This window comes from Parastagonospora nodorum (assembly GCF_000146915.1).
Source record: "Parastagonospora nodorum SN15 chromosome Unknown scaffold_22, whole genome shotgun sequence".
Taxonomy (NCBI): domain Eukaryota; kingdom Fungi; phylum Ascomycota; class Dothideomycetes; order Pleosporales; family Phaeosphaeriaceae; genus Parastagonospora; species Parastagonospora nodorum.
The window spans coordinates 221948-242309 of record NW_001884570.1 but is presented as its reverse complement, the minus strand read 5'-3'; the positions used below and the strand labels follow the sequence as shown (position 1 = coordinate 242309).

At 52.2% G+C, this 20362-nt stretch overlaps 10 protein-coding genes across 10 annotated transcripts; 3 read left to right on the top strand and 7 right to left on the bottom strand.

Moving 5' to 3' along the window:
* Window positions 1-509: 509 nt before the first annotated feature.
* On the bottom strand, window positions 510-1050 carry SNOG_12383 (hypothetical protein; the record flags this gene model as incomplete). The annotated part of the gene is made up of 2 exons (XM_001802554.1): window positions 510-906; window positions 932-1050. The coding sequence occupies 2 exons, from the start codon at window positions 1048-1050 to the stop codon at window positions 510-512; spliced, it is 516 nt and encodes a 171-aa protein (XP_001802606.1).
* Window positions 1051-4201: 3151 nt separating this feature from the next.
* Window positions 4202-4629, bottom strand: SNOG_12382 (hypothetical protein; the record flags this gene model as incomplete). The annotated part of the gene is made up of 3 exons (XM_001802553.1): window positions 4202-4225; window positions 4278-4399; window positions 4452-4629. The coding sequence occupies 3 exons, from the start codon at window positions 4627-4629 to the stop codon at window positions 4202-4204; spliced, it is 324 nt and encodes a 107-aa protein (XP_001802605.1).
* Window positions 4630-7705: 3076 nt separating this feature from the next.
* On the top strand, window positions 7706-8225 carry SNOG_12381 (hypothetical protein; the record flags this gene model as incomplete). Its single annotated transcript, XM_001802552.1, has 3 exons — window positions 7706-7735; window positions 7816-7831; window positions 7858-8225. 3 exons carry the CDS (start codon window positions 7706-7708, stop codon window positions 8223-8225), a joined length of 414 nt encoding a protein of 137 aa, XP_001802604.1.
* Window positions 8226-8712: 487 nt separating this feature from the next.
* Window positions 8713-9510, top strand: SNOG_12380 (hypothetical protein; the record flags this gene model as incomplete). Its single annotated transcript, XM_001802551.1, has 3 exons — window positions 8713-8728; window positions 8901-9167; window positions 9230-9510. 3 exons carry the CDS (start codon window positions 8713-8715, stop codon window positions 9508-9510), a joined length of 564 nt encoding a protein of 187 aa, XP_001802603.1.
* A 418-nt stretch (window positions 9511-9928) lies between these two features.
* On the bottom strand, window positions 9929-10891 carry SNOG_12379 (hypothetical protein; the record flags this gene model as incomplete). The annotated part of the gene is made up of 2 exons (XM_001802550.1): window positions 9929-10651; window positions 10706-10891. The coding sequence occupies 2 exons, from the start codon at window positions 10889-10891 to the stop codon at window positions 9929-9931; spliced, it is 909 nt and encodes a 302-aa protein (XP_001802602.1).
* A 592-nt stretch (window positions 10892-11483) lies between these two features.
* SNOG_12378 (hypothetical protein) lies at window positions 11484-14419 on the bottom strand (the record flags this gene model as incomplete). The annotated part of the gene is made up of 2 exons (XM_001802549.1): window positions 11484-13795; window positions 13840-14419. The coding sequence occupies 2 exons, from the start codon at window positions 14417-14419 to the stop codon at window positions 11484-11486; spliced, it is 2892 nt and encodes a 963-aa protein (XP_001802601.1).
* Window positions 14420-14627: 208 nt separating this feature from the next.
* SNOG_12377 (hypothetical protein) lies at window positions 14628-16408 on the top strand (the record flags this gene model as incomplete). The annotated part of the gene is given in 3 exon segments (XM_001802548.1): window positions 14628-15223; window positions 15272-15732; window positions 15747-16408. 3 exon segments carry the CDS (start codon window positions 14628-14630, stop codon window positions 16406-16408), a joined length of 1719 nt encoding a protein of 572 aa, XP_001802600.1.
* A 585-nt stretch (window positions 16409-16993) lies between these two features.
* On the bottom strand, window positions 16994-17387 carry SNOG_12376 (hypothetical protein; the record flags this gene model as incomplete). The annotated part of the gene is made up of 2 exons (XM_001802547.1): window positions 16994-17014; window positions 17175-17387. 2 exons carry the CDS (start codon window positions 17385-17387, stop codon window positions 16994-16996), a joined length of 234 nt encoding a protein of 77 aa, XP_001802599.1.
* A 1161-nt stretch (window positions 17388-18548) lies between these two features.
* SNOG_12375 (hypothetical protein) lies at window positions 18549-19130 on the bottom strand (the record flags this gene model as incomplete). The annotated part of the gene is made up of 1 exon (XM_001802546.1): window positions 18549-19130. One exon carries the CDS (start codon window positions 19128-19130, stop codon window positions 18549-18551), a length of 582 nt encoding a protein of 193 aa, XP_001802598.1.
* Window positions 19131-19906: 776 nt separating this feature from the next.
* On the bottom strand, window positions 19907-20310 carry SNOG_20134 (hypothetical protein; the record flags this gene model as incomplete). The annotated part of the gene is made up of 2 exons (XM_001802545.1): window positions 19907-19913; window positions 19934-20310. The coding sequence occupies 2 exons, from the start codon at window positions 20308-20310 to the stop codon at window positions 19907-19909; spliced, it is 384 nt and encodes a 127-aa protein (XP_001802597.1).
* Between the last annotated feature and the right edge of the window lie 52 nt (window positions 20311-20362).

Below are 20362 nucleotides of genomic sequence, written 5' to 3'. Positions count from 1 at the left end.
AACATGGTAAGTCGGTCACTTCAATCGCTCATATGAGGTAGGGTGCTGTTGTTGTGGCCTAGTACGGCCTCGCGTCATGCATTGGCAGCTCCCCAGCCATCATAATAAACATGGGAAATGCGACCATCCTGCGGCCATAACCAACACGTAACACAGCCATGCCATTAGCATTTTGACCAATTGATCTACCGCTGATTTTACCTTTGTTTGGCCCCATGTACACGGCATTGTTGCTCTGGCGGTTTGACATCGTTTTCTTGTCCAGTAGCTTTAGGCACAGAAGAGAGTTTGAGCAATCCGGCCGTTGCGCGAAAGACGTGACGTTGGATTTTGCTCCAAGGCAGACCGCGCACGATTCTCGTCATGTGAGTTGAAAATGCTGCTGGGTAATGCGCGAGCACATGGGGTAGTGGAGGAACTGACAGCAAGGTCGCACGCAATTTTGATCCCGAGACGGACAAGTGCTGTGCGTGTGTGGGCCGGAACCACGGTCGCCGGGCCTCGCTCGCTCACTGGCGGGCTTGAACAGTGAGTGGGCAAGCTTGTGATGATGCTGCGGCTTTGTTCGCATTGGCGGGCACGAGCTCGTGGTGGGTCACCGAAGAACCGGCTTGGGCTGTGTGCAATGATTGGTATCCCCGCGCGACGAGGTAGACTGGTTGGCTGAGCGGGACGCACGATACAGGTATACCGACAGTAGGTGCTATTATGGCCGAATGAACAAGTCTCACGTTACATCTGTATATTGCTTGTTGCTCTGGAAGCCGATGGAAGTGGTATATAGTTCCCTGATGAGTGAGATTGGTAGTACCGCGGCAGTACGGAAGTGACGGAAAGGCTGCCATGATGATGCCACATGAATCTGCCTTGTCGAGAAGGAGCAAATGAAGTGGCGAGACCCCAGGACTGGAGAATTTTCATCATTACTCACCCCTTGCCGAACCCTTGAGGTAGTGACCATGCCAGCTCCGAGCGAGCACGAGCAGAGAGGGTTATTCTGATGCACCCATCCTCTAGCCGCATATGCAGGTTAGGATCAAGGACTGACATGTCGATTGGCGTGTCAGCCATGCCTGTTCAGCTATCAGGTCACGAACATCTTACAGGGCCGATGACGACAGCGCTCGGAGATGAGTTCATTCATGGTAAGGAGCGAATTCACGTTAGATGGCACGCTGATGTATCGAATCTGATGAAATCACTGGCAAAAGTGCGAGAAGCGATTTCGTTAAGCTGATATCAGCGTGCCAAGATATTGTTCTCTCATTCGGAAACATAACATAGGAAGCAACCCGGGTGACTGGATCAGGATATGTCGTGCAACTGGGAGGCAATCTGAGTAATCGCAGTACAACCGCGCCAAACCAGCATCGCAGTATGCTTAGGTCTTTCGGCTCATCGGTAGCCTTAGCCTTCGAATGCATCGCTGCCAAGCCTCTGTCATGATGCAAGGCAGTAGATAGAGTGGTCAAGAAGGGCTAAACACTGCATCATCAGGCGCCTGAGGCCAATGTAGCTACTAGCAGATAGGCGGTGACGGTTAGCAACATGTGGAGAAGGACCGATAGAACGGGCAAGCTTCTGACAATGGACACGGGAGATGGAGGGGTAGATGGAAACAACAACGACTAATGTGCACGCCGCTGCAAGATTGACTGCCACTTCGTTGATAATACGACCAGAAGGAACCGCATGTCGAGAGTGGAGGAAGATGGAACAAGCGCTTGCTGAAACGGCCCAGTTGTAGACCTAGATTGACCGAGAAAAACAGCGAACAATGACCAATTCGGATGCAATCGAAATCCTTTCTCTCTCTGATTGAAGTCAGATCGGAACAGAGTCCGCTCTTCTTTTTAGACTGCAGCAGCGTGCGTCGTTAGTCTGACGCAGGAAACCTAAGCGAGTAAGTCCACTGCGTGCTCGCAAAACTTAATATAACGTAAACTCGCAGTTGTCAAATCTTACCTTGGTCCTATGTGAACGTCTTGAGTCAGTGTGAAAATTCAAATTCAAATGACCGTGAAACGCTCAATGCAAAAATCGCCTTGAATACTAATGCGGGCATGATGCCGAGCAATTATCGATGATCAAGTCAACGGACACGTAGAATGTTACATTGATATCAATGAGAAAGCCGATGCAAGGAGCTAAGAGGCAATGGCTCGCGAGTTCCGTGAAGTTCTTGGGCCACGGCACATCATAGCCTGAAATTTCGAGCCTCTGAGCGTTTTAGACCATGAGCCAACGGCACGTGTCCAATCGGCATCAATATACCGTTCGCTTTCACTGAGATCTCGGAGAGTTTCCAAGCATGTACTGTGTAGGAATTAACCCGAAAGACCGAATCATGTAAGAGAAGCAGGACAAAACCATCAACATAGCAACCAGAATGCCCAAAACTCGGGACGCAAACAGGGCTAAGAAAAGGAACCGGAGAGCGAGATACACAAAAAGGGGACGATCCTGGTGGATGTGTGCTGCCGAAAGGAGCATTGCAGGTTTTGTATCAAGTACACCCGCCTTTCGCGGCGATCTCCGCAAAAGACGTGAAAACGGGCTACATCCAATGACAGCATCTAGTTAAAGACGCCTTGCTCTACGCCCCAGAAATATGGTCTGATCCATCCCCATTCGGGACAGCCTGCTGTCACTAGTGTGGTACCGAGCCAGGTTTGTGTAGCCCCTCTCTCGCCGGAGGAAGCAGTCCAGCAAGGTCTGGGTCGACCGAGGTAGTCATGGACACCGTGAAATAGCTACGAGAAGCATGGAATGCTTGCGGCGATAGACAAGCTCTATGCATGCCATACGCACGTGTGCGGTCGTCGTAGTGTCGAGGACGAGATCAGGGGCGGTCTGAGAGAGTGACGTGTCGCAGTCGATGTGCCGTAGTCTACACAGTGTTATCATTCACGCAGGATTTCGTATACCTCAATACGATTTGCGAGCTATAAGTGTGGATCATGGAGGTTAATGTAGTGCTGTTGCATTTGTTCATCCCAGCCTTGTTGTGATGTTTAGAACCTTGGCACTGCTGACTAATCTATTGCTCCTCCACTTTTCCTGGTTCTGAACGTCACTCTTCCTTCACCCAAATTCATTTGACGCAGGCACTACTTGGTTGACACAACGCACTTGCTTAACTTTCAATTGATTGAGCTGTCTTTGCGATTGCTTCGCCGCTCATATACCCATGGTATTCTGAATCTTTCCTCTTCACAGTGCAGTGCCACTTTGCACTTGTACTATCTTTAATCTTGCACTCAAGAATGTCTGATATGATTCTTTGTTAGCAGTCTCACATTTCTCTTCTATCCAGTAGATACACTTAGTTACGGCACAGTCTTATATATCGCCCTGTTCACACCATGAACTAAATCAGACGACATGTGCGGCGTCCATGTTAGACGCGCATATAGTCCGAATGATTTAACTTCTGTGTATCTGTGTTAATTACTGCCAATATCTGCAGCAAAGTTACGACGACCTTATAGATCGCTTCTTACTTGCGAAATGATTACGAGAACTTCTGCCATGTTATCGGTGCGCTTCAGTTATAACGATTCAGCTCAACCTTAGAACCAAAAAGCCTCTCGGTCTGTTTCTAAGACACACTGCATACTAGAGGCCCATGCAATCTTGCTAGTTGGCCTGTTATAGTGCTACAACAACCACCATGCATGCACAGAATATACCGACTCGCTAGTATTCTCTTATTACAATATTTGCTGTCTTCCGGCGGTCAGTCGCACCTGGCGGGCACTATATCGTTGGAAGAGCAGCCAAGCGCTCTAAAAAAGGTGCCCACCAAATCATCCAAATTAGCCAGGCAAGACCACAAGCCGAGTCTTATTCTGCCTATTTCAATTCTGCCCAATCTGTTATGTCACTCTAGTATTCACCCGAAGATTCAGTCATGCGAAAGGAAATCTCTGGTAGAAAGCGATGTCAATGTCAAGGTGTTTAGCCTGCTGTCAAATTAGAAAGGAAGGGTTGGAACATTTGTTTGCCTGGCCAAGCGATTTTATTCTATGCGATCTAAAAAAGACAGGAAGGTGTTCATATACAAGAGCAATCGATCATATACAGGAGAAAAGGAGTTTCAAGCCCAGCTCAACTTGCCAACCGACATCGTTCATCGGCCATTGCTGTCCAGAGCAACTTTGCCCGCGGGTACTAGCCCGCCGAGAGTTGCGAAAGCTGTCTAGCAACCCTTGCAGGGCTCTGGCTATATCGAAGTCAGCATTATTCGAGCGAGAAACATGGCTGAGAATACTTACAACGTTGAAGACGCTGTTGGCAAGGGTGGCCAGGCAAGCGGCGTCGGCAAGGGGGTTCAGGCCAGCCTCGGCGAGAGCAGCAGCGCAAGCGGCGGCAGTGGGAGCGAGAGCAGCAATGCACTCTGATGGTTTGGTCAGTGTCATCGAAGATGTGATATAGTGTTAAGTACTCACTGAGCTTGGAGCAGCCAGCAGCCTCCTTAGCAGCGAGGAAGGTCTCGGCCTGGGCCTGCAGGGCGCTGACGGCCGAAGTGTCACGGACGACCATCGAGGTAGAGCCAGCAGCGGCGGATGGCGCAGCCATGGCGACGGCGGCGAAAGCAGCAATGATGGTGGTGATGGAGAACTGCATTTTGATGGTTGGTTGGTTGGTTGGTTGGTTGGTTGGAACGAAGGAAGATCGTTGAGTGAATGTAGAAGATGTTGGTTGGAAGTGAAGCTGGGCTGTTGTTGTGCTGTTGATTGCTGTTGTGATGATTCTACTTTTGAGGGAGAATGGTCTGATACTTATACATCAAGCTGCCTCCATTCGAAGTCTCTCATTATCGTGGACTTCTCGCGCCCATACCAACGTCTTGACGCTTCGGACACGGAGTTGGTGCTGCTGTCCAGGTGTTTGCACCAAGCCTGAGCTCTTTTGGCAGGTCACTGACTGAGTACTAACAGTTCATGGCAGTCAACATGCTGATCACGTTTCAAACCACCAGCGGACACCTGTAGCACGGCTACGGGGATCAGGTACGGTCAGACTGTGGGGTCGAACGAAGAGCCATGTCTAGACGAAAGCCCGACAGATGCGAGGATTCCGAGGGCCCATGCAGTCGAACATGTCTCAAGGCGGGAAGCGACCGCGACGAGGACGCCCAAACCCTTCACGCTACGACCAGACACAGCAAGCATCTTGCAAGTATCCCGCGTTTTCGAGCAATACAACTAGCATGAATACTCAACCTCAGCCTCATAGACGAGCAGCATGCAGCTCGGATCAACCGAGGGCGCCACACTTGTGATCCTCAGTGTAATTCCCTAACAGAGACCGTCGAAACAAGAGCTCCAAGCTTCAGCCAGTGTCCTTACTTCTCGCCTGCCCAGCCCCTCAAGCATTTCGGGCACGTCAAGCCTGTGCCAAGACATAAAGAGTTGCTCCACGTGTTGGCAATGTACATACAATGCTGACAGTGTGGTTTTCGGTTTTCATCTGTCGGACATCGAAGCCAATAGCGCAAAGTCTGTGCTACATAGGCGCACTGCAATGTGGGGAAATGAGGCTGCACATGGTCAAGGCCCAACATCAGCTACGGTACAGAAGAACGCTAGAAAGAGGTACGCGGTATGTTCCTGACGGTGATACACCTTGCATTGCCTGAAACGAGATGTGACGGTGATGGCGTGCAGGAGCGATCGCTGGTTTGTCGGAGTCCGTACGGGTTCTGCAAAGCGATTAACGGCTTGTGGCTTAGTGCTGGCGCTAACCCACATTGTCAACTCCCGGGCTGAAGTCACACGATGGCAAAGAGAGTTGTATTTAGAAGACAATTGGATCCTGTTCGCATAGCCATTGGAGTTGCACGCTATCTGGCAGGCGGCGAAGGCTGCGCTCTCCTTGCGTTGCTATAAGATAGCGGTTGCACTGGTTCGACCCTCCTTGCCACCCTCTGGTCCCAACAGGTGCTCGCACGTCCCATCATTACATGAGAACGGGTTATACGCGTTGAATGCCTGAACGCGCATTTTTCTGCTGTCTCACTGTGGAGACTTTAAAGAAGATGGTTCCCGACGTTCGGACATGCGACACCCGCCGCGATTCACAACCGACCTTTTCTGGACCAAGGACTACGACCCTGGTAATACCCAGAAAGTTTGTGTCTATCTCACGGGTATCAAAGAAGCATGTAACGTGAGAGAATATTTGCAGGCAGCGCTGCTGTTGTACTTAAAAGGCAAAGGTTCGTACCTACTTACCCATGTAACTTGGCGACCCGGTCTTCCTCAGCCCCACAGCGACATCAACACCTCCTAAACTGCGGTTCAGCGCGAAGACCCGTAGACGCACCATCTCGCACAAGTGAGCAAACAGCTCATATTACATAATTCCCGAGTCGTGCAGCCCGGTAAATGGCGCCCATAGTATTTATTTCGCTCTTGATGGTGCGCTAACCACGTCCACTTCACTGCAGTGGTCGGACTCAACCTTCTTGATATCACAACGCACGAGCTCTAGCCACGAAGTCCTCTTCGAGACAGACAGTTTTAAATAATACCTCTGGCTTCCAAGTTGCAGAACCATGTCGTGATCTTTGTTGTTGGGGACATTATCCAAAGTCGTGCACACGAGCGTGGGCTGAGGCAACGAGTCCCCCAGATGCACCGCAACCTAATAGCATCGGCCTATCTGTCGTTAATGCCTAAAGTAGATCTATAAATGTAAACTACAGGCCTTCGGATGGTCTGAAAGCCATGCGCATACGATCGGTGCTCTGGGGCGCACGCTATTTGGTTCCTATTGCAGGAACGGGTGTGGTGGAGGACTCCGGGTACAAACAAGGCGAGCAAAATCACACACAAGACCATGGGAGCTCAGTAGAAGTTCAATAAATTTCCAAACAATCATGCCTCATCGTGCCCGAGACTCCCGCTGGTCCTGGGGCGGCAGATCATTCTTGTTGTTCCATGCAGACCTTGGGGTGTGCGCGAAGTGCTCGCGATCACTTCAAATACTCATTTATGAAGAAGTAGAATTTCAATTGGAGGAGTCGACAATGTATGATGGGAAGAGATGTCGGGCATGCTGTTGTGTAGCCGCCAGTGGCTCGCAGGTTCATGAGGCCTTCTGTTACAACCGTCCTCGTATACATAGTCCCACAGCGACCCTTGAATAACAGAAATACCGATGATAAGACATTCTGCAAATCTACGTACTGTGAGGCCAGTTTCTACCCGTTTTATCCGGTTGATGTGGAGAACCTGTCCCGGTCGTTCACATATCCGGATGTCGTGAACATCCAGGCCATGCCCGGGAGGTTACAGAGAGGAAAATCTGGCCGTGATTTCGGATGTGAATCTTGTCGCAGTGTGGACATGCGGCCTCTGGCGCCCATATCGCTGATTTCCGCGTCGGCAGGATCTTTTCAGTCTCCTGTTGCAGCAAACGCAGCCCGGTAATCGCAATCATGTGCTCGGTTATACCAGCGCCCCGCGGCGGCCGCTCGCATATATGTCTGAAGCCTCGCCCACCCCCACCTCTCTTCTCCAACCAAAATTGTAGGCAACTTCGACCTCGCATGCAGACGCCCGCGCTAACAGCACTAGATGTCTCATAGAAACGACCACTCAGACTATCAGGGGCGCAGTAAGTACAACTAGTTCTCTTGATATACCTTCACTGACAGCTCTAGATGCCCATCAGCAACCCAGCAACAGATCCAATCATGGACGCCGACATGGTCGCCATGAGCACAGTATGTTTCCTATACACCTCATTCGTTTCTCTATAACAGTGATTGGACAAAACACTGGCAACAGGTACAATGACGATTAGGAGAGCTCCTACGGCTGTAAGTGCGCACGTTTCCCTTCCAAGACGCTCGCGGTCTCCAGCATCATCATGATCAACTCCTTGACCAGCGCGGCTTTCAGCAGCAACAGCACGGTCATCAACAGGAATATCGCTTCTCCGACCAGCACAACTCTCGCTACGATCAGCGCTTTGATGACCAGCGTCGTTATTATCCAGCTGAGTCCTTTTACGGCCAGTATGAAGAGCGCCACCAGGATGATGACGACTATCCGCGTGATATGCTACATCGTTCACCATTTAATGATTTGGTTATGCATCTTCCAGAAGTCTTCAACCCAGTCTCGTACCGCCTCGAAAAACGTTCCCACATTGCGGTTTGCAGCAAAAGCAACTACAATTCTCCCAGAAAACCAGATGCTCTTATCGCATGATGTCGAGACACCTCCATATTACCTGTAGCTTGAAGAAATAACACAAAGTTATCGTCTTAAAACTTCCTATTACTCAATAAGAAGGTCCGCTACTTGTGCAACAATATATCGTTCATCGTCCCTCTTCCTTTGCCTTAGTGAAATGGTGTGTTCTATTAGATCATGGGCCATGTTTGCCGAAGCTCATAATGTACAAGTCACAAACATGCAACTACAAAGATTTGTGCATGCGAGCGTTCCTATGTTTTGAGTGGATCTGGCCATAGGAGATACTGATCTCTGGCTTCCTTCACCTTGCCCATTTTTTACGATTCATGTTATCGAGCTCTACTATTGAGTTTTCTATATTGTCCCACTATATATTAATAGCTTTTGGTAGCAAGCAGCAAATACACTATTAGCTCCGTCTACTCTCTCCTAGTTTGTATGGCGGGTTTTCTTACATCTCTACTTTGCTGCATTTCCATTTCTTCTAGAGCCTGTCACTATGCTTGTCGGCCCCAGTGAGTTCATGTGGATGATATTCGCACGTGCATCCTTTCACTTACGACCTCGCCACTCCCGCCTCCCAAGATATTCCTGGCCTGACCGTCACTGGGCCTTGGCGATTGAAGATGGACCCGCGAGTCCTGCACTGTGCATACGGGTCTTTGAGCCCGCACTAGGCTCTGCTAGTGGCACCACCGGCGATGCTCTTTCGACTACCTCACTCGACTATTTTGCTCAACGACAGCAACCCCAACTGGCACTCTCCACAATGGACTGCCTCTATTTGCATCTACCGCAAGTTCTACCACACCGAGTGGTCTATCAAGTTCACTCCACTTTATGACCTTTGTTACTTCTCAGTTCATTCTCTATACTTTTCGACACATATCCTCAAGATGTCTGGATTTCCACTGTTCATGGGCATGATGAAGGCAGGGCATGCCGTAGCTCAAAGTGAGTAATCTTTCTATACGACGCCCCGTTTTAGGCAAGGAGTGTCAATCTAATATGGGAAGGCTCTGCTCCAGCGCGTTCAACGTCATCGCCTGCGGGCAACACTGCTGCCAATATCCCAAGCAAGGCGTCCCATCCGACTACACCACATGCAAACAGAGAAATTGTACAGGCGTTCACGATGAGCACTGTGACCAGTAGCCAGGATGCTACTCCCAACTACTCCTCCCAGCCGGCTACATCAAGCCCACTTCGGAGCTCCGTGCAATCAGTTACGATGGCTCCTCAAGGCGCAGACAAAAATCAGGATACCGCCCCCAACCGTACCCAGCAGACCACGTAGGCAGCACCTCGTAACCCTGTGCAGCTCTTCACAATGAGCACTACAAGCGCTGCCAGTGCAGGAATGCGGGGGAAGAAGAGGTTTTTTTGCATGGAGCGTGGAGATTGTTGCGATGGTTCAGGAGGTCGTGGGATTTTCTGGGCACACTGGGGCGGCAGGCGAATCAGTCTGTTCGAAGCTTACTCAACGAGGTGAAGTGTGCGGCAAAACAAGTTTTCGCATCGCACTGGTGTTCACGGGGGTGGGGAGGACGCCCTGGTAGACATACATCGGCTGGAGGAATGCGGCGGAGAGAATCTATACATGCCATGTGTGATCAGAAAAGAAGACGGCTGCGGACGTTGATATATATATGCAATCCAATTATCCAAGTTCATCAGATAGTATCAATCTTGACGTTCTAGTAATGATATCCATCTCAACAAGCCTTGTCGTTGAAATTATAATACCCGAACCCCAAATCCGCAGAGTCTACCACTGCCTTATCGTACTTCCTACACGTGCCAGTCGTGGTGCCAGTCGACGGGTCCGTCACAAGATAAAACCCCGTCGCCAAGCAGCGCGTGTCCGTCTTGCACGACGCGACGCAAGCATCCTGGTTAGTATTGAAGTTCGCGCCGTAGTTGAATGCATTGCTACCAGGCAGGCCTTTGGCGTTGCAGATTTTTTGTTTGACGAGGATAGGGCGCACGGTGGTTGTGGCGGTTGCGATGATGGTTGTGGTTGCTGGTAGGGTGGTGGTTGTGTAGGATACAGAGGTGATTTGGAGTGTCTTGGTCAGTGTGACGGAGATGGTTGCGCCGGGGAGTTTTGTTGTGGCTTGTGAACCGGGGATTGTGAATGTTTGGATATCGGAAATGGTGCGGGTGGTTGGGGTGGCGATGCAGCTGCACGCACTTGATATACGTGACGATGCAAAGGATGCAAGCTTTGGTGGGAGCGCGACATGGTTTCCGCGCTTCTGGTAGATAGTCTGGGTTGGACCGACTACGGTGACCGTTTGAGTTGTGGTTGGCGGTGGGAGATAGACCGTCTCAGTGCTGTAGACTTGGTTGACGTTGGTGACTTCGACATCGATCGTTTGAGTCTCGTCAGGGGCTGTGATGGTAGCAATGCGCGCCGGTCCTGTCACGGTCTGAATCTGTTCCAAGGTTAGTAGAGTTCTAGAGTCTGCGATGTGATTTGATTAGCGCACCTGAGTCTGCACAACAGTCTGGTCACCGCCAAGGAATTGGACACAGAGAGAAGAAGCTTGAGACTGCAGTGAGCCTTTTAGTAGCATGTAGACTGCGTCCACGCGGTTGCATCCTTTCGCTGGCGCAGCAGATACGAAGAAGCCCGAGGCAAGAATGCTCAGAACAGTAGGAGAAGTAACGCGCATGATGGCGTACAAAGAAGAGATATTTGGGTATAGGGTGAAAAAGCTGGACATACTTCTCCGCGCACTCTTATACACATGCCGGCTGCAAACAACTCAGCTCCGAACTGGAAGCCACAAGTATGCCTAGATACATCTAGATCACAGGAATATCTACAACGAGGCTGTATTCATATTAGCGAAGCGCAAGCTCGGTAGCTAGACAAGGTGCTAAACTAAATGTAGCGGTGATCTTCTAGTAGCTGAGCAGTCAGCCGCAAACTAAGGCTAGACAAGGCTGCTCTAGAACGTTTTCGCCGCCAATTCGTTCTGTCTGAGCTTTACATCTACAAAAGACAGCCTGATATCCTTCAGTCCTCTATGAGTGATGCGTATCAGGGTGAGTGATTCTTTTCGCACAGAGACACCTAACAGGGTGTGGCAGACACATGAGCCCACCAGGGCGGTGAACTCTCATGGAATCGACATCCGAGCTACAACACTCAGACGTCTCAAAATCATAGAACATGAACAATCTCGCATTGAAATCATGGTATGGGTATCAAAACTGCAAAGAACACAAAACGCCGATACACTGCCCATTCACCCTGCTCATCTACAAATTCCCAATAACAACCATGAACCTCAACTTACCCTCTCCCCTCAGTGCCTTCCGCCCACTCTCCATCTCTCCATCTCCGACACTCAAATTGACCTCATCCAGCATCAACGTGCTGCTCTTCCACCCCCAGCTCTGGCTGAAATTAAACCGGTCAGGTGCAGACTCGTAAATACTCAGCATCCTGCCTCCTTTGCTCGGCGAGTAGATTTTGAAATAGGTCTTGATGGTGGGACGACCGTCGACGTAGGGCGGAAGTGCGGGGACAGAAGAGCGGCGGAGACGGGAGGGATTAGGTGGTAGGTCGTCGTCTGAGTCGGATGCATCGGGGTCTGAGAGAGACGAGTAGGCAGTTAGTGGGCAGGCGGGAGAGTCGCCGTCGGTGGGAGGAGATGTGGCGAGGTTTTGGACAGATGGAAGGTTAGAGTTTCGAGTCGAGAGACGCGACGTGTTGGCGCTACGGCGGCGACCAAGGCTACTGCTTGAGAATAACGGGTTTCGCGAAACTGGAGAGAAAAGCGATGGGTCGGCGTCGCCGCCACTACCGCTAGTGTCCTCTTCACCAGTTTGGTCGTTGAGCATGGCTCGTGCACTGCGCCGAACGTCGCGACGCTCGCTGCGCATCAGCATTTCGCGCTCGAGCTGACCGATGCGTTCGTCGACTGAGCTGTTGTTCTGCTGATTGAGGCCGTTTCCCTGTGCAACTTCTTCTGCTTCACGGTCCTTGGCGCGGTGTAGATATACGCCGAGCTGCACGTTTTTAGCTGAGCGCACTTTTTGAATGTATATGTTCCAGAGTGAGCCAGCATATGAGACGGTCCGTGAATAGACGCGCTTCTTCTCCTTCAAGAAGCGAGGATTCGGAAACTCTGCAGAGAAGCGGAATGGTGGAAATTCAGTGCATGAGATGGGCTTCGGCTGACCAGCGTTGCTTCCGCCTGCTGAAATGGGTCGAAATGACTGATCTATGCGGGCATTTGGGTTTGTGAAAGTGGACGGAGTCGATGCGAAATCAGTTGCCCATTGCGCATCCTCCGGTTGTATCGTAGCTGACAGTCGGTTCGCGTGACGCTGGAAAGAGCTCGATGTGGTGACGACTGGGTCAGCACCGTTTCCGAGAACGATGTTACAGTCGGAGCTCGGGATCCAGAATCTTCGCGGCCGACCATTACCATCCCAGCTATCAGACTCAACCTCCGTTTCCTCAACTGTAAAGACTTCCTTCTGTTTGCCCTTGATCACTGCTACACCTTCACTCTTAGTCCCTGAATTGAAAGTTTCTACTTCTGGCGGTGAGTCGCAGAGACCAAGCTCTTGTGCCGATTCGTCGGCATTCAGAACTCGCTGTCGAAGGGACAGCTGCTGCCACAGCGCGCTGGAAATAACTCGCTCGGGAAGAACCGGTAGACCGAAGACGTCACGTGCACTTCGAATGAATTCCAGCTGCTCGTAGTCCATGTGGATGTAATGGATGCCCTCATCCAGGAGGACAAGAATGCGCTCAATGTCAGGGTTAGTGTACAAAGCAAGCCAGTCGCCGTGACTGTCTGAGGATGCATTCGACGTGGTAAGGGCATTTTGTCGGTATACTCCGTCGAAGCGAACAGCCATCAAGCGAAGTGAGTTTGGTGCCTGCGGAACGGGTCTTTGGCCACGCTGCATCAGGCCGGCCTCCATCGCAGCTTGGCGCAGTCGACGGTCGAGCAAACGCTTGGATAGAACCCATCGATCCCACTCGCTGTCGACGAAGAAGCCGTCAGATCCCACAAGTTCGCGAATGATGTCACCGGGCATATCATCCCAATACTTGAGCGGCATCTCCCAACCATTCCTACTGAGCATAGCCTTCGCAGACTCAAGAATTCGGTCACCTGATCTGCCGTAGTAGTTGGTCGTGACAAGTCGGATGAGGAAGGCGAGCGTGTCCGGAGCCATCTGGCGAAGAATCGACTCAATAGCTGAATCGATGAGGTCCTGCATCTCAAGCCAGCAGCCGGTCGCAAAGAGACCAACTGCTTCCGCATCCGCTTCTTGCGAAATATCGACACCGTAGAGCTTCCTGATTGCCATCTCGAACGACGCTTGGGTGATGTTGTCGTCGATCTGTTCAGGGTGTAGGGTGACTTCCTTGGACCGGCTTTCGATCCATGGCTCCGAAAGGGCAGTGGTGAAGAAGGGCGCGCGGTCAAGGATAAGGCGGTGCAGGTTGTAGCGCTGGCCAAATGCAATGAGGGTGATGTCAGAGTGTCGGCCTTGGAGCAAGCCGCGAGTGTAGAGGTGGTCTGGAAGAGGGATGGCGTCATTAGAAGCTGTCTGATTTAGCCTTGCCATTGCAGAAATTCATCAAGCATACCACGAAGATAGAGAGGCCCAGTAGCGTTATTGTAAGAGGGCGCTCGGGAGTGTGACACGGTGGTCTCGCTGAACAGCTTCGACAGGGACGTCATGGTGGTGCGCTCCGACGTGACAACGTCCATGGTGGTGCGCTTCCGGCTTGAGTTGTCGAGCGGGGTGGTCGGATCATCGCCGCTCTTTGTTGCCTCAGGAACTTGGGCGTGCAGCTGCACGATGGGCGGGTGGGAGTCGGACACCTTCAGACGCGCCGTCCGCTTGGGCATGTTGGAGATGGAGCCGAGCGATGGCGGCGAGCGTGACGGGCCGGGCGCGGTGAAGCTGCTCACATGGGTCCTGGTGCCTTCCGACACGACAGTAGGCGCCGCCGTGGGGAGCACGTGAGGTTGGCTTGGCGAGAAGAGGGAGACATAGGGCGTGCTGCTGCTGGGACTATCGACGGCGGGTGCGACCGAGGAAAAGGACCATGTCTCGCTGAGGTTCGACGCGGGCGCCGCGGTGTGGGTGTCTGGAGTCAGATCATTGCTGTTGTGGCTGTCGTGGCTGTCGTGGCTGTCTGGCGCGGTGTGGGCGGAGTCCATGCTATACGCCGTCATAGGTACATGGGGGAACGCGATGGCAACGGCGGCGGGGTATCAGATGGCGGTTTGTAACACGACAAAGGGCGAAAAAGAAAGGGAGTCCCCGGAGCAAAACGATCATGTACGAGAAGAGAGACAAGACAGACTGCAGACGCGTGCGGGCATGGCGAGGGCTGTCTCGTCACGCAGCCGCAGCCATACTGCAAGAATGACCACGGGTGCTGATCTGTCTGATGGACCCGCTTACTGTGCCAAACGTCGCTCCCGCACACACATGACGGCGCCAGGACACGCCAACGCCCTCGATGGCCCGACACAGGACCCTGGACGCCCCCCGCCAATCAGCCCGCGGCGGAATTCAATGCACCAGAAAAGTCATGGCATCAATGACTGCATCGCTCTTTCTTTCCTCCCACTTCACCTTGCCCTCATGGCGTCCATATTCCAGGCATTTCCACAGCTGCGAACGGCAGCACCACGCCTCTCACGGCGACTGTTTGTGAGCACGCCGTGCCTCAATTCACCGATTCGATCCTCACTCGCCGCATCGCGATCCTGCGCACCCCGGCCGTCCATCTCGCAATCGGTGAGATGGAAGTCGACCCAGCCGCTGCGGAGTAGTGCGACAATTGGCGCACCGCATGTCGGAGCACCAGTGCTCGAGGCAGCTGCGAGGGACGCGGCCCAGGCGAGCAGCTTCCCGCAGACGTCGTCGAAGAGCGTTGCATACTGGCTGCTGGGGAGTGCAGCGAGCGTCTTCGGCATCGTCGTGTTTGGAGGTCTGACGCGCCTCACAGAGTCAGGGTAGGTGCGATGGAAACCCACACCCACGGCACCCGCTGATCTTGGCAGACTGAGCATCACCGAATGGCGTCCTGTCACGGGCTCGCTGTGGCCCGGCAGCCAGGAAGAGTGGGAGAGCGAGTGGACCAAGTACAAGTCGTCGCCCGAGTTTGCCCAGCTCAACTCGAGCATGACCCTGCCCGAGTTCAAGCAAATCTACTTTATGGAGTGGGCGCACCGCCTGTGGGGCCGAGTCATCGGCGTCACCTTCCTGATCCCCACCGCCTACTTCATCGCCCGCAAAAAGGTCGCGCCCTCCATGGCACTGAAGCTTGTCGGCATCTGCGGCATGATCGGCTGTCAGGGCCTCATCGGCTGGTGGATGGTCAAGAGTGGTCTCAAGGACGACCTGTTCGACCCCGGCAGCCATCCGCGCGTCAGCCAGTACCGGCTCACGGCCCATCTCGGCGCGGCCTTTACCGTCTACTGTTCCATGGTCCTGGCCGGCCTCTCGATCCTCAAGGAACATCGCATGCTCTGGCAGATCCTGCAAAGGCCGCTGAAAAGATCAAAACGCTTCAGCATCCCGCCTTGCGCTTCTTCCGCGGCTCCGTCACCGGTCTTGTATTGCTGGTCTTCACTACCGCCATGTCGGGCGCCCTCGTCGCTGGACTTGATGCTGGCCTCATCTATAACGAGTTCCCGTGGATGGGCATTGGCCTCGCACCACCAAAGAAGGAGCTATTCGATCCCTTCTACAGCCACGTGCCAGATCAGTCTGATCTGTGGTGGCGCAACATGCTCGAGAACCCATCGCTCGTCCAGCTTGACCATCGCATGCTGGCCACAACCACATTCACTGCTATCATCTCGTTGTTTGCTTACACTCGCTTCTCCAAGGGCGTTCGCAGCAAGCTTCCCAAGGACGCCCGGAATGGTGTCCTCGGCGTTGTCCACCTCGTGTCACTGCAGGTCGCTCTTGGTATCAGCACACTGATCTACATGGTTCCCACTTGGCTGGCTTCAGCACACCAAGCTGGCGCCCTCGCCCTCCTGACTGGTGCCGTTGTGCTCTACAGTCGCATCTCCATGCCCAGGCGGGCGATTCTACGCCAGATCATGGCGCCGCATGCCGTTCGCACCTCAGCGGCACCGCACATCAATGCTCGACTTGGGGCTACAAATGCCACCCAGAAGAGTTTGTAAAACACGCTTGACGCAATAGATTTCCTTGTACAATACTAGAAGTAGCAAACCGCTTTGACGGCCTGTACATTACGTAGGTTGAAGGTAGAGACTCATCACACTCGTTCCTCATCGACCAATATCGTTATCTTATTTCTTCAATCATTCATTCTCTCTCTGTTCCTATATCATGAACCCATGCTCTATCTGAGTTGCCCTCTTACACGGACCAGGCCATGTCTAGCGACTGGCTTCCTACCACACCCAGCCAAGCGTAGCCGAATGAAAGGTGCTCACAATGCTTTCCTGCTCACCCTTCCAGGCAGTGATAGCCCGTAGTTGTCTGGCTGCGTATAAATTTGTGTTTACATACTCTCATGTGTCAATCCCGTCCCGGTGCTCGTTGGTGCGGAAGCTCACTTGGCTCAATCAGCGCCGAACGCGCTCAAGCGAGTACAATCCTGCTCTCTCTAGTCACCTAGCGTTTGCAGTATCTGATGGCTTCGCAAAGGAACTGCGCAAATTGGTCAGATTGCACCCAACCCCGTGGCATTCATGTTTCTATACGTCGGGCTGAAGATGAGCAACTCCTTGTCCCAAGACTATTTAGCGCGGAACAATCATAGACTGGTGTAGTGAGCAGTCGGTATTTTGGTCCAAATGGGCGGCTACGAACTATGTTCGACATTCTCGGTCATCTACGGACAGTGATCAAACGGCAAGTGCGGTGGGATCTTCCGGAAGCAGGAGCTCCGAATTTGCAGACAAGCCCGAAGACCTCGCTTACCCTGTCCACGCCTTCTTCCTGGCTTTGGAGCAACTTCCAGAGCTTCTCAGTGGCACTGCGGACGAGTTGGCGGAGACGATTGAAGGTGTGGTTGAAGAGTTGGGACGTGCGGAAATGGATCCCGAGGAGGAATTGTGTCAGTTCTGACAAGGACAAGGCTGACAGCCAACTGTACCTGAAGCCATGGGAAGAGAGTGCGCTCATAAAGTTCATCTTAGTGAAGTATAGTTACAGCTTAAGTCATGAGTGAAAGGGATAATGTTTTGTACATAGTCAATAAGGGGTTGAGGTCGGTACGGGTCAATCAAGCAACTGATCCCGCTCGCTGCCCAAATAATCGCGGTCTGAAGCCCAAGTCTGAGGTAAGCCGTCGGCGTGTCTTGCGTAATGTACCGTGATAGTACCGAGCTGCCGTCAGCTCTCGCTCAGCCAATTCTCCGTCACTGCTTCATCAGAAACACGCAGGCCGCTAGGGCAAAGCTTAGTTAAGGCTTGTAGACTTGCTTTAAGCTCTCGTAGCTTAGAGGGTAAGTCTTTTTAACGTTTAATAGACATTTCCACGATCCGTAATAGTAGCGGACTTCTGTAAATTTCCGTCTACTAGTTATATGTAAGCTGAATGACGTAGCTATACTAAACTGAGAAGGTTATCCTCGCTTACTTCATAAATTTGCATCTAATTAGTCGGCCCTACAATGTCCCCGAGGTTCCGAGCCAAGTGAGAAAGAGGTGACCTATCTATATATTTCAAGCTCTAGCCCAACTAGAGACATCGTAGTATCCTCATCCAATCTCTACCAACGCAAACCATACCGACAGAATTCGTTTACCTCAACAATCATTCTTAAGATGCTTCGACAGTACCTTAGTTTTCTACTTGTAACTGCCATTACGGCTGCAACGGTTAATGCAGGGTGCTGTAATTTACCATCGAACTCAGGATGCGCAGACACTAGTCAGGCCAGTTGTGGATCAGTTGGCGGGTCATGGAGGAGTTCTGCTTGCACTTCTCAATGCTAAATGTGAGCAGCCCAGCATTTGCTAGGATTCAAGATCTAACGGGCTTTATAGGCGGCCTTCAAGCAAGCTGAGCGAGTCACCCTGAAGTTGGTTAACAACATGCCAGTCCAATGTTACAGTTCGAACAGAGGCGGTAACCGAAGGCCGTAGATGAATATAATGCGCTCGGAGGATTGGATTCGCTCAATCTCAAATTACCTGCGGTTCGTCCCGTCTCAGGGTGCGTCCGATAACCCAGGGACAGACCTTGAACAAACTTATGATTTATACCCCGTGCTTGCGTCGTAATATTTTGACCATGTGGCATCCTGTCCCTCAATTCCTCTTCTACCTTCATCCTTCCTTCCTCCCTCTCTACAACTCATCCTTCTCCTCCCCAACCCACCCATCCCCGACCCCCCTCATCCACTGCACCCCCACCAACTCCAACCCATGCCTCTCCACCCACTCCGCCGCCCCAAAACTCCTCCTCTCCACAAACTCTTCCCCACCTACATCCTCCTTCCCCAACTCCACCCCCGCCGGCTCCCTGAAAAGCAGGAATAAATACCGATGCGGCCCGCTCTCATCCTTCGGCCCCGGCGGCAGATATTTCGTGAGTGTGACGCCAGACTCGGAGATGTTGGTAGAAGAGGTAGAGGGAATGTGGCACACGACCCAATGCCGCCAATATGCGAATTTTGGATCAGCGGGGGTCGGCGCGTCCGGGTCGATGAGCATCAGCGTATACGACTCCGAGTCGGATGGGGAGGAAGGGCTGATTGAGATCTTGGGGGTGTGTGCGACTTGGCTGACGCGCACAAAGCTGCCGTTTGAGGGCGAGATGGAGGGGTAGGATATGCTGAGGTTTACGGTGGGGGTGAAGGAGGTGGGGATTATGGGGGAGGGGAGGAGCGAGGCGGAGGTTAGGGAGTTGAGAAGGATGTTTGATGCCATGGTGACGGGAAAATATGGTGCTTGAAGGGTTTGATTGTGGTTTCTGTGTTTTCTAATGGAAGATAGACTACGCTCTGGTGTGTTCGGCACGGAGATGGGGCGATTGTCTTGTCGTGAGATTGATTGGTGGAAGATTTGGGGGTTGGTGTCTTAAGGGTCCACTTTGGACTTGGCTGTATAGTCTGCAATCATTGATGCTGTTATTGAGGCTGTGGAGCCGAGGAACTAACTTGTTATCTCCATGGTAGATAGTACAGATGAAGTGCAGGTGCTCGAATTAAGATTCGTAGGGTGATGCAGTTTGGACGTTATTAGCCGTCATCTCGACCCACTTTCCGTCCATTCTTGTACGCTTGACCAAAACATGCGTCTCTTCCGGACAGAAGGCACCTCTAACCTTACAATCCTCGCAAACATCCCAATCTCCATCAGAGCAATGTCGGCAGTGGTAGTGAAAATCAGTCGCCCTTATACTCGAAGTACACACGTCGCATTCAAGAGACCCTGAATCATCCCTATGATTGGGTGACGTAGTTCGTCTAGGAACAGTCGGTCCACGCTCTTTAGACAGGAGTTCTGATACTGCATGATGCCCCTTCTTCGTGGCAATCCAGAGGGGCGTCCGCCCGAATTTGTCGGCAATTCGAGAGTTGCAGTGGTATCTGCTAATAAGCACTTGAATAGTAGTAGTCTGGCCGCCAGCCGCAGCCCACCAGAGTAGAGTCCGGTCATAGGGATCTTGGAGGTGCCTGATGCTATCTTTCCCGATCAAACGCTCAAGCACTTTGATATTTCCCGCATACGCAGCGGCATAGAGTGCGTTGCCGTACTCTCCACCCTGCGCGTTGATGTCGGCGCCCTTGTCTAGCAGCAGCCTCACCACTGCCTCGTTGCCATTAGATGCAGCTACCTGGAGTGCGTTGCCGTACTCTCCACCCTGTGCGTTAATATCAGCGCTCTTATCCAATAGCAGCTCTAACATTGCCTTATAGCCTCTAAATGAAGCCGCCTGGAGTGCGTTGCCGAAGCGTCCACCCTGCGCGTTAACATCGGCGCTCTTATCCAGCAGCAGCCTTACTACCGCCTCGTGGCCTCCAAATGAAGCCGCCTGGAGTGCGTTGCCGAAGCGTCCACCCTGCGCATTGATGTCGGCGCCCTTCTCCAGCAGCAATTCAGCCATCGCATAGTGTCCATGTTTCACTGCGTACATTAATGAGCCTTCACCATTACTA